Source organism: Rhizophagus irregularis, chromosome 8 (assembly GCF_026210795.1).
Source record: "Rhizophagus irregularis chromosome 8, complete sequence".
In the NCBI taxonomy this organism is placed as follows: domain Eukaryota; kingdom Fungi; phylum Glomeromycota; class Glomeromycetes; order Glomerales; family Glomeraceae; genus Rhizophagus; species Rhizophagus irregularis.
The window spans coordinates 2,788,548-2,801,640 of NC_089436.1; the positions used below are offsets into that span (position 1 = coordinate 2,788,548).

The window sequence follows — 13,093 nt, forward strand, 5'->3', positions numbered from 1 at the left end:
TGTCAAAGTGAAATAGATAAAAAAAGGGAACTATTATGAAACCAATTTACTCAATTTTTTTTCTCTAACAAAAAAGTACCAAATCGCGTATATATAATGAAAAAAAATTTTCGATATTTGTTCAAAATAATCGATAATTAAACAAAAAAAAAAAGATTTATTTTTCGCCGTTTTTGTGTAATGATTTACGAGACGACAGTACTAATTTCGTAAATAAAACAAGAAATAGTTTCCTTGGTCGTCATAATAGTTTATATTATTGTTCACTCGGTTAGGAATATGCGGGATTTTAATGACCGATATTTTTATGAGACATCCAATATTGAAAACGTTATTAGTAATATTAATTCCTATTGGCCACACAATGATTGAACTATAACTCAGTTATTGGATGGGATAACTCTCCCCTAATAAATCTTGTTTCTTATATTTCTACATTTATTATTAATTTCACCAGTATAGTAGGTCCGGATGATCATATTTCTCGATTTCCCAGAATATCACTCGCAATTAATTTATGCATGTTAATTATGTACATAAAATTTTATTGATGGTGCAAAACAATAAATTTTGTTTAAAATTGATGTACAAACTCAATAAGTTACCATATTATTTTTTTGTCGATCGATTATTAAATATAAAAGAATAATTTCAATCTTAAATTAGAAAATAATAAAAAAAAATGTCAAAAAAACCCATCTTAAAAGATTCAAACCGTTATATTGAATGGTTAGAAAAATCAATTATCGATGAATATATAAACTACTATGAATATTCAGACTTCAAAAATATTCTACCAATAGGAAGTGGTTCTTATGGAAATGTCAATCGTGCTAATTGGAAAAATACTGGTCATTTCTTCGCTTTGAAATCTTTTAGTGATGACAAACAAACTTTTAAAGAAATCACAAAAGAGGTAATCATAATCAATAAAATATTTAAATTTATTATTCAAAATACTAATAATACTTTTATGATATGTGCCGCAGTTAAAGTTACATCGAAGTGTTGATGTACATGAAAATATCATACGACTATGTGGAATCACAAAGGTAGAAACCGGTAAGTATTTAAAAACTTATATAATGTAATGAACACTTTTTCTTATAAATAATTAATTGTAATAAAATAATAAATATTGATTTGATTAGACGAAATTCAAAAATATTCTTTAGTCTTAGAATATGCTGATAGCGGTACGTTAAATACTTACTTAGGCAAACATTTTAATGAACTGAGCTATAAGGATAAATTCCACCTAGCATTACAACTAGCTAGTGCTGTAGAATTTTTACATGCTAATGATATTATTCATCGTGACCTGGTAAGAATATTTTTTTAAAAAAATTTTTGTTTATTTTAATATATATTAATATATAAAGAGATTAACACAATTAATTATTGTAAATTGAAGCATGGAAATAATATACTTATACATCAGAAGAATATTAAATTAGCAGACTTCGGTTTATCAAAAAAAATTGTTGAAGCATCAAGTAATATATCAAAATTATTTGGCGTAATGCCCTACGTGGACCCAAAAAGTTTCGATGACAAAGAAAATTATAAATTAAATAAAAAATCTGATGTATATAGCATTGGAATTTTATTGTGGCAAATTTCAAGTGGATATAGACCTTTTAGTGAAGTTAATTATGGTCCAAGTTTAATGTTATCTATATTAAATGGTAAAAGAGAAAAAATCATTGATGGAACTCCCATTGAATATGGTGACTTATATACAGGTAAATAATTAAATAGTAAATATAATATTTCGATATAAATAACATGAATATTAATTTTATTTACTGATTGATTAGCATGTTGGAAATATGAACCAAATGAACGCCCAAATATACAAGAAGTTGTTTTAACACTTAAATCAATTATTTCTCCTGAAATTATTATTTACAAAGTCAATGACGACAAAAAGAGTTCTGTTTCATTGGGAAAATATAAACCAAATTCAGAATCAAGCAAGGTAACAATGGATATAAATCACGATTTAAGCCTCAATAATAGTTTAATATTAAATACTATGCTAAATCTAAATACTACTATGTCAAATAACATTACATCTTTCAGCATTAATTTATATGAAAGTAGTAATGTATGTGAAAATAGCACAAGTTCACAAAATCGGTTAGATAGTCCAATTAGTCCATCATCAATTGCATCAGCTGATCAAACATCGAGTAATCTACTTGGGTCGATATATGACGCAGTCGCTGATAAGTTAATTAATTATATAATTAAGAAACATGATGGAGGAATGACTTTTGATCAAGTTCAACAAAATTTTGATGATATAGTATTACAATTAGATCAAAATTTAAGTAACTTTATAGATTGGTTATCACAGAATCAAGATAAACCACAATTTAATTGGTTTCTTGGATTATTTTATTATTATATTATTGTTACAGCAGAAGAAAATTGTAGCATTAAAGCATTTGAATTATTTTCAAAAGCAGCAAATAATAATTGTTCAATCGCTCAAGTTTATCTTGCAAAATGTTATTATGATGGATATGGTATTAATTGTGATAAAAAGTTGGCATTTGATTGGTACAAAAAATCTGCAAATAATAAAAGTATTATCGGAAAATTTTATCTAGGATATTGTTATGAATTTGGTATTGGAACCATGAATAATGAAAATGAATCAGCTTATTGGTATAATGAAGCAGCTAGAAGTGGAAATACAACTGCAAAACTTTATCTTGCTAATTATTATAAATTAGGAAAAGGAATTGATAAAGATGAAATTAAGGCATTTAAATATTATAAAATATTAGCAAAACTGGAAATTTCTGATGCACAATTTGAGCTTGGTAATTGTTTTTATAATGGAATTGGAACAAAAGTTGATAAAATGCAAGCAAAATATTGGTATGAAAAAGCAGGAAAGAATGGAAATATTATAACAAAAAATATTTTTAGTGATAAAATTGGAACAAAAAATACTAATAGAGAAAAAATTTATAATATATTATTTTCAAAAAAGTTGAGTCGACTTGGATTATATTATGTAGGAAAAATATTATTTAAAACAAATTATGAAAAATCATTTTATTATCTACAAAAAGCAGCAGGAAATGGATGTAAATTTGCACAATTTAATTTAGGTAAATGTTATCAAATAGGAACAGGTGTAAGAAAAGATACAAGAAAAGCCTTTGAATTATACAAAAAAGCGGCTAGAAAAGGATATATAAATGCACAATTTCAACTCGTTTATTGTTATGATTTTGGATATGGAACCGAAATAAACAAAGTAAAAGCATTTGAATTGGTTAAAACGCTAGCTAAAAAAGAAGATAATGATGCATTATATTTGTTAAGTATGCATTATGCATTTGGAATAGGGGTTGATGCGGATAAGAAGAAAGCTTTTGAATTATTTAAAGAATTGGCAGAAAATGAAAATAAGATTAACAAATATTTATCTGGTGATAAAGGAATCTTAATAAATAAAGTACATGATTGGTACTCTCGAATATTAAATGAAGAAAAATACATGAATGCAAAAATTTTGCTTGGTATTTCTTATAAATATGGATATGGAACTGAGTTAAATATTAAAAAAGCATTTGATATATTTAGAAAAGTGGGAAAAGATGGAAATGCCATTGCACAATTTTATTTGGGAAATCTTTATATTGAGGATAATAATGAAGCAAAAGCTTTTGAATGTTATAAAAAATCAGCTGATAAAGGATTTATGGAATCTCAACTTCAAATTGGAAAATGTTATTCTAAAGGAATTGGAACAGAAACTGACAAAGTAAAGGCTATTGAATTAATTTTAGAATCAGCTAAAAAAGCAAAAAATGGTTGTGCACAAAATTATTTAGGAGAATTATATGAATTAGGTAGGGATGTAAATAAGGATTTAAAACAAGCTGCTTACTGGTATTGCAAAGCGGCAGAAAATGGATGTATGATAGCAGATTATAATTTGGGTAAATGTTATGAAAATGGAAATGGTGTAAAAAAAGATGAAATAAAAGCATTTGAATATTATAAGAAATCGGCAGATCAAGATTATTTGGTTGCACAATTCAAACTTGGAAATTGTTATCTTAATAAAATTGGAACAGAAGTTGATAAGACAAAGGCATTTGAGTCATATAAAAAAGCATCTGATCAAGGGTATTTATGTGCTCAATACAAACTTGGAAATTGTTATCTTAATGGAATTGGAACAGAAGTTGATAAAGCAAAGGCATTTGAGCTATATAAAAGAGCAATTGATAAAGGGCATAAAGTTTCACAAGATAATTTAGAATTATTATATGAGAATAGTGAAGGTTCAGAAATAAATTCGGAAAAAGACGTCTACCAGCATATCAAAGCAACAGAAAATAGAAATGAAATAGCACAAGATGATTTATGTGCATGTTACGAATCAGAAAATGGTGTAGATGAAATTGAAACACTTGAAGAAGCTAATTTTCAACTTGGATATTATCCCTATAAAAAAGGAATGTCCGGAAAATGTCTGCGAAAATGTCCAGAAAATGTCCATATATATTTGAGTATGTCCGGAAAATAACCAGATTTTGCCCTGAAAAATAATTGAGCACCTGCGCAAAATTTCATGTCCGTAATATGTCCAAAAAATTTTTATTAATTTTCATGTACAGAAAATGTCTAGAAATTGTACAGAATTTTTTTCCTGAAAATTTTGATATGAAAAATGTCAAGAATATGTATAGGAATACAAACTCTAGACAAGTTCCGGACAAATTCAGAAAATATCTTGTAAATAAATGAATTATTAAACTTCTTTTAAATTAGCATTGTTCATTGCATCGGTGATAATTGCATAAACAACTACTGCAGTTTATTAAAGTTGATCTTTCGAAACTTCATTTTTATTTTTTTTTTATAATGAAGTTTTGAAAATTTTAGTTTGAAACATTTTTATTCAGCCCTATAAAAAATTATATACGGAAATGAGACGTTTTGTATACATTTTATATATGATTTTAAAAATTCCGTATCACAATTCCGTATATTTCATAAGTAATTCATTTTTTGAAGATTTTTTAAAAAATTAATGTATACGGAATGAATATTGTGTATACGGAATTTATACTGAATTTTTAAACTTAATAATTTTATTATTCCGCATTTCCATTCCGTATACTTTCCGTATCATAAAATGTGACCACGTGATTGTTTATTGTTATGATCTGTGATACGTTTTTTATTTATTTAGATCACCGATCTTTTTTTTATTATCTGTTATTCCTGCTTTCCCCCTTTTCTTTTCCTCTTTTTCTTTTATATTTACCCACTTCTTTTTTTATCCCTTTTTATCTCACTCCTTTTTTTATTCCACTTCGTGCTTTTGTTTTAAAAAAAATATTTTTTTTTCTTATAGATTCCACCTCATTCCCTCTTTTTTAAAAAATTATTTTTTTTTATATCACTTCGTTCCCTTTGTTTTTTTTTAAAAAAAAAATTTTCTCATTTATTTCCACCTTATTGTTATTGTCTTCTTCCTTATTAGAAGTTTTTTAAAAAAATTTTTATAATTTTTTGGATTTTTTGGTTTCCCTCTTTTTTGTAGGCGGTCTGATTTCTTTTCTTGTAGGATGACGTGTAGGACGCTAGGACTTCTTCTTTTTTTATGACACTGAGCTTTTTTTTTTATAGGAATGTTGCCTCTTGGAGACTCAGACTTTCTGTATATATTAAATAGAGGGAAATGATATTAATTAGAAATGTAGTAACATTTCTTCTTTTTTTAGGTTGCTGGACTTTTGGAGACTTAGATGAGCCTGAGATACTGTAGGTACTATATAGGAAGGAGTTTGAGTAAAAGTAACGTTCTTTACATTTCTTTTTATTTTGTTTTTCAGGTCGTCAGACTCCTGAAAAGTCAAACCTGGACTTAGGTCTAATTCTATAAACTTTTAAATTGGGTTTTTATTTGCATAAAAGTAACATATTAACATTTCTTTTTTGTATATTTTATAAGAACAGGTTTTTCCTTAGGACTACTTCAAATATCTTATAGAAACGTTGGTATGCATTTCATTTTTATTTTAATAAAGATTTTTGGGAGGGAATGTTTCATATTTGTATTTTATTTATTTTTATTTTATTTAATAAAGTACTAGTAAATAATAGTAATTTAAGCAGTAAATTCAGTAACCAAATCATTATAAATTTTGTGACTAAACCATGTAAATTCAGTAACAAAATCAGTGTAAATTCCGTGATAAAATCGTGCAAATGATACGTTTTTGTGATATGGAATTGTGCATTTTTCCGTATTCTCTCATGATATGTTATTTCTAAGGAAAAAAAATCTTATAAAAACTTTATAAAAAACGTATCCAGTTTTTTTATAGGGCAGCAAGCAAGTTTGATCTTTATGATAAAAAAATTTAAGAAATTTATGTTTCAAAAGTTTTGATAAAAACTTTTTTATAAATTTTAGTTTTTTATAATATAAAGTTTTGGTCTTTTGAAACTCTTTTAAACATTCTTTTTATCGCAATTTTCGAATTACTGAGAACAGTTTAAAGAGGAAAATAAAATAAAAAAAATGATTTTTTTCAAAAACCCACGAAAACAGTAAATTTTATTGCATTTTTAGATAGAGAAGGTGCGATTATAACCTGAAAATGTTAATTTTAGAGCAGAAAACTTAATTTTTCGGTAAGTTTGCATATAAGCGACTTTTGAGATTTTGTGTAACCTAAAAGTTCTCTATAAGTAAACTTACCAAGAGTTGGATTTTTCATCCTAAAATCAAGGTTTTCATGTTATAATTGCACCTCCTTCCAAAAATACAATAAAATTTACTGTTTTCGTGGGTTTTTGAAAAAAATCATTTTTTTTATTTTATTTTCCTATTTAAACTGTTTTCAGTAATTCGAAAATTGCGATAAAAAAAAATTTTTATCAAATTTTCTTGAAACATTTTTTTAAAAATTTCTTTAATTTACAAAATAAAAAAATCCCACCTTTTCCTTCCAGTTTCTCAGCTTCTTTTAAAAAATTAAATGGATAGAAAATTCAATATTTATGATATTATTACTCTTAGATTCATCTAAGCAAGATGAAGCCAATGAGATATAAATTATTAGTTTCTAATTATTAGATTATAGGATAACTCAAGTAATATTTTATACTACGTTTTCATCAATAATAATATAAAAAAAATGTTACGAAACGTTTTTTTATATTAAAACAAACGTTTTACAACGTTTTTTATTAATACTAATATAAAAAAATGTTACAAAACGTTTTTTTATATTAAAACACAGAAAAAAACGTTTTTATCAATACTAATATAAAAAAAGTTACAAAACGTAATTTTATATTAAAACACTCAGAAAAAAAATGTTTCGCAACGTTTTTTATCAATAATAATATAACAGTCAGAGGAAATGTTTTTTTATACTATGTTTATTATAACAAAATTTTTGATATAATATTGACTTTCAGTTAAATATCAAGTACATGATTTAAAATTGGCTAAAAGTTTATTAAATTTCTTTAAATTGCCAATTATTAAATCGTAATTCTGGCCAAAAATTTCTTAATGCTGGCCAATTTTATAATGCCGGCCTAAATTTTGTTAATTTCAAAAATTTTAATCAAGAATAACATTATGTTTATATAATGTAACATTTTTCTTGATATATGTTTTATTATTTATAGAGTTCTTAAAATATTTTTATAACTTTTAAATATTAAAAATTTTAGTCTATATACATAACTGATAATATTCTTTTTAGCGTTATTTTATCATTAGTATCAAAAGTCTTTAAAGCGAAAAAACCATCAATATTTTTTCATTTAGCACGAACGACACTCCCATATGAACCGCTTCCTAACGGTTCCAAATTTTTAAATTCTGAATAATTAGTAGTTGATGTGTTCATCAGCAATTGATTTTTCTAACCAATCAATATAAATATTATGATTCTTTAGGGTCATTTCTTTGACATTCTTGGCAATAGTTTTTATCAGAGTATTTTCTAAAGTGAAGCAAATAAAAATGCATGTGTAACTTGCACCACTATAAGAAATTCGTATTAAACTTAAGGAAATTAGTAAAATTTTATTAATGGCTTAGTAAGGTACATAAAATGTAAATGACTATCTAAATTAACGCCAATCCAATATGACTATCCGCTAGACTGTGACTAAAATTAGTCTAGGAGTTAAAAGAAAAATATCTGAATTGCATTCAAACTATTATCTGATCCTATCATATGCTCTACTCGTCATGCCTTCAAACATTGATATAGCACCTCCTAAATCACCGGACTCTCTCAAAATAGAAAAATCACCAAGTCACCAAATGTTAATCAATTTTCCAACGCTCCCTACCCAAAGAAAGATTGAAAAAGAGAAAAGTCATAAGTAATAACCCAAGAAAATCCCAGTTAAAACTGCGAAGAGATGTCTGCTTGGTGTCTTTTCCCTACTCAAGCAAGAAAATGAAAAATTCACTAGTCCAAAACTAATGACAACTAGTCAATTTTTTTCAAAATTCAAAAACATATACTTTTATGTGTTTTACATAAGCTTAAAAAATAAAAGGAAAGAAGCTACTTCAAATAAAGGAGAAAAAATGTATGTTTTATAAAGTTTATAAAGAGAGAATAGCTAAAGTCTTCTTGTAAAAAAAGCACTTTTGCGCAAAGCTTTAAAGTTAAATTTTCTTCTCGAGATCTACTACTTTTATTTATTTGTCACGGCATTAAGAAAACTGATTTCATCAAATCATAACCGAATTTGTAAATTTGTAATTTTATTTCGATTATCGCCGTTTTCAAATTTCAATTTGGCGGCTTGTCGATCAGTTATAATAAAAAGACCGAAAACTCGTAATTTTGTTGAAACTGTACAAAGCATCACGTTTCACATATGAACATATAAAATATTTTGATATTGAGGTGTTCTGTCATTATACTATATTAAGAGGACCCGAAAAATACATAAAAAGATCACATTTGGGTTTGCTTAAAATTTTCATGAAAAACTTGCCTTTTTTAGATAGTGCCGGCCTCAATTTTATTGTCTGTTTTGGATACTGGCCAGCATTATTATAATTCCGGCCCTGAAAAGTGGCTTATTTTAGGCCAAAATCTTGCCGATCATTTATGACCTCCTTATGTATTTTTTGGGGTCCTATCATCAAGTCCTATAGTAAAATTTACTATGGAATTTTAATCAGTATTAAACTATGTAGTAATATAGTTTAAATCAGCTTATAAGAAATCTCTCACTAAATAGGTGCATTTTTTATATACCTAAATAAAATTGAAACTCTCTCTTATTCTCATTTCAAATTCATAAAGGTGTTCCAAATACTTATCTTTTTTATAAAATATCTTGCTTTTTTTAAAAAAAATAAAAAAGAATCCATTTTTATAATAAAAAAATTGGTACCTTTGAGCATAGTTTCATAGGAAAAAAATTTTTCTACAAAAAAATGAGGTATTTCAAGTTTCTTAAAGTTATCATGTAGTTGGTTAAACTTTTAGTATTACATAAATGTTATCGCCGTTTTTAAAATGGTGTACGCAGTTTATTTGTGACTGTATATTCGAATACCAATATTCGCCCGGTTTTCATCCGTTTTTTGTCCATATTTCGTCCGGTTTTCGTCGTTCGGTTTTCGGGTTTCTTTTTTTTATTCAAATTTAACTGCGTACATCATTTTGAAAACGGCGATAATTAGTTGATAATACACCCTAATAATTCATGTTAAAATAGCAATGTTCTCTTATACAAAAATGATCTTTACACATATGAAAATGCATTTTGGGCTGAACCTGTAGTCAGACTTGAAATGTTAATATTTGACTTAATCTGTATACTGTAAATCTCCCCAAATACTTAACTCGGTAATAATCGTGTAAATTTATATATAATAATACGAATATAAATAATTTAATCATTGCTCTTAACGGCTTAAATAAAAACAAAAAAAAAATACTTATGGTACGAACCAATTTTCAAAATCAATCAAATAATCTGTACATTTAAAGGTAGTTTTATTATTTCAATTGATTATTATTATAAACTTAATAGAAAAAAATGCTTTTAACATTTGTCTGCAAAACAAATTTCTCCTAAAAAGAACGATTTAATTAAATCTCTACATTTCAAAGTAAAATTCTTAATTTAACGATATAAAAAATTATTAAGATTATTGTAAGAAGCATAGTAATATATGAAATAAACTTTTATAATTTTACTTGATTTTTCAAAATTTATGACCGAACTCTATCGAACTTACTACGTTAATCACATGATATTGTCAAAATTTTTTAAGCAGATCATTGTTTTTCTTCAAAGTTCTTAACAATTATTTTTGAAAGACTTTAATCGTATTGTTCCCTTATTATATAAGTATTGGTAAGTTATGTGATAACTAAAAAACACAACGATAATACAACAAGAGAAAAAAAAATAAAGAAAATAAAGTTCTACTTAATTTAAAGTTTTTTTTTCAATATGCATTGTTTCTATATCCTTTCATTGATCACACCAAACTGAGAGAATCTATTCGATATTTTGATGCCTACGAAGAGCATCAGGAATAGTAACCGGAGTCAGAAATCAAGTCATATCGCCCAATTGTAAATAAATTATAATCAAAAGAAAACAAAAAAAAGTGTTCAGTAAAGTTAAATATAACTATGATACATGTCTAAATTCTATTTTATATCTAATAAATATCCTCTTTTAAATTAAATAAATTATTATTAATTATATTAATTTATTTTGGATTTTGCTTCATTTCTTGTCTTACGATTTGAGTAATATAATTTTTTAAGCTAGCAGCATCATTATTTTCAGGAATTGAAATTGCTTCTTGTCCATGATTTGCTTCCTGTCCGTGATTAGCCTCTCGTCCACGATTAGCTTCTTGTCCATAATTTGCCTCTTGTTCATGATTAGCTTCCTGTTCATCATTGTAAACTTCTGTATTACTATCGCTATGAAACTTATTTTTATTTTCGTACATCTCATTGTTTCCTGGTATTAATATTATACCTTCATTATTCCTATGGTCTCCTGGTATTAACATTATATCTTTATTGGTTTTATTTCTTTTAAACATTTTATATAAAAAGAAACTTCCTATTGTTAATAAGATACCACCAATCAGTGCGCCTATTATCGCGCCAACCAAAACTGGCGTATTATTGGTATTATTATCAGAAGAAGGAACAGCTTTACCAAGATTAGGAGGATTAGGGGTAACTTTAGGATTAGGAGCAACTTTACCAGGATTAGGAGCAACTTTACCGGGATTAGTAGTAGGAGCTTTAACAGAGGAATCGTCAATTATAATAGTACCATGCATGTCATCAAGAGTACAATGACCGGGAACTCCACAGTAAAACCATGTTTTTCCAACAATATCATCTGATAAAGATAAAGTCCATGTCTTAGGTGCCATGAATGCACCACCAGAAGTAAAAGCGTTAGGTTTTAATGATTTTATGCATGATTTTGCTGCATCGGATTCGATAACGCTATGTTTACCGGATATCCAAGTAAAGACAATCTAATAATTTATTAAAGTTTATCTGAATAAATATAAATTATTTAAATTATTTTAAGATAAAGAAACAAAATAAAAAGATTGTTATACATACATTATCACCAACGGAGGCAGATACGATTTTTGGGGAGAAAATATTTTCTCCATTTGGGCCACCAACATTAACATTGATGTCAATCGCATGAACGTATGTAATAATTCCTAAAAGGAATAAGTATACAGTAAGAGTTTTATTCATTTTATTTTAATTTTTTTTTTTAAATTTTTTAGGTGCAAAGTGAAAGTAAATTTTTTTTTTAAAAAAAGTAAGGATCTCAAACGTGAGTTTTGCAATTTAACATGTAGATCCTTTTATTGGAAAGATTAGTAATAGTATGGTCAATCTCTTTGTTAGTTAATTATATCTTATTCGATGAAACAAAATAAAAAATTAAAGTCGTGTAACACCCCTGCATCAAATAATATTTAGCGCGAAAATCGCGTGATTTACCGCAGTTGCAATATAAGTTAATTGACCAGTCAAAAAAAATTTTGAAGATTTTTTGTATATATATATATATTAATAACTTTTTTAATAAAATTTAATATTATGACCTGTAGAAACGAACTGTGGCAAAGGCTACGCTATTATATTTGATTATTTTAATAAAAAAAAAATTTTATGAAAACTTTTCTATCATTTTTTTTTAGAAAAAAATTATTCAAAAAATTTTTTTTTTTTTTTAGGAAAGCGTGATACAAGATTGACGTCAATAGCAACTTTGAAACTTAAATAACTTAACTAAATAAATAGTCAATAGAAATTATGAAACAAAGATCATAATTACTATTGGCTAATTTATCATGTTTATTTATAGATTTTAGGAGTTTTAACCATGCTATAACATAATATCCTTCCTAATTAGATTTAACTAATATTTTAAAAATATATGTTCTTATTTTATTTTATAAATGCAGGGTTTGATTGGAAGATCATTTAGAAATTAATTGCTGCTGATCCGAATATGATCGATAGAAATTCTTTATTTCCTTTATAGATAAGTTCATCAATTTGTAACCAAATCGCATAATCCAAATATTTAAAATATTTTTTATAAAAAATTCAAAATCCTACAAATCCGCTAAAAAATCGTAAGACATATGAAATCTTTTTTTTTCCTCCAAACTATGTGATTAAATTTTTATTGCACCTATCTTAGCTAACTTACGTCATTAAATGACGTACGCTTTCTAAATTTTTTATGATGATAATTATTTGTTGATAGATATAATTTAAAAATTTATTTTTCTATTAAACTTGATAACCAATTTTCATTTTCTTTATGATTTAATTATTATTTCAGAAATTTTTTTCCGTTACTATCGGGGTAGAGGAGATTTACGTCATAATCTATCTAATTAAAAAAATTGTCATATTTAGATTACCCATATAAATAATATGAATTGTGTAACATTCAAAAGTGTGATATTCTTAGATCGTCACGTGACCACAAAATCAACGAAAAATTCAAACCGCCATATGAATTTTGTTATATACAC

The 13,093-nt window shown here is 26.1% G+C and overlaps 2 protein-coding genes across 2 annotated transcripts; one reads left to right on the forward strand and one right to left on the reverse strand.

The window, feature by feature from the left end:
• Window positions 1-682: 682 nt before the first annotated feature.
• Window positions 683-4,558, forward strand: OCT59_028513 (uncharacterized protein; the record flags this gene model as incomplete). Its single annotated transcript, XM_066147338.1, has 6 exons — window positions 683-916; window positions 990-1,062; window positions 1,152-1,324; window positions 1,415-1,745; window positions 1,821-3,128; window positions 3,369-4,558. The coding sequence occupies 6 exons, from the start codon at window positions 683-685 to the stop codon at window positions 4,556-4,558; spliced, it is 3,309 nt and encodes a 1,102-aa protein (XP_065994053.1).
• A 5,776-nt stretch (window positions 4,559-10,334) lies between these two features.
• On the reverse strand, window positions 10,335-11,792 carry OCT59_028514 (uncharacterized protein; the record flags this gene model as incomplete). The annotated part of the gene is made up of 2 exons (XM_025310678.2): window positions 10,335-11,557; window positions 11,649-11,792. 2 exons carry the CDS (start codon window positions 11,790-11,792, stop codon window positions 10,763-10,765), a joined length of 939 nt encoding a protein of 312 aa, XP_025179983.1. The 3' UTR covers window positions 10,335-10,762.
• Between the last annotated feature and the right edge of the window lie 1,301 nt (window positions 11,793-13,093).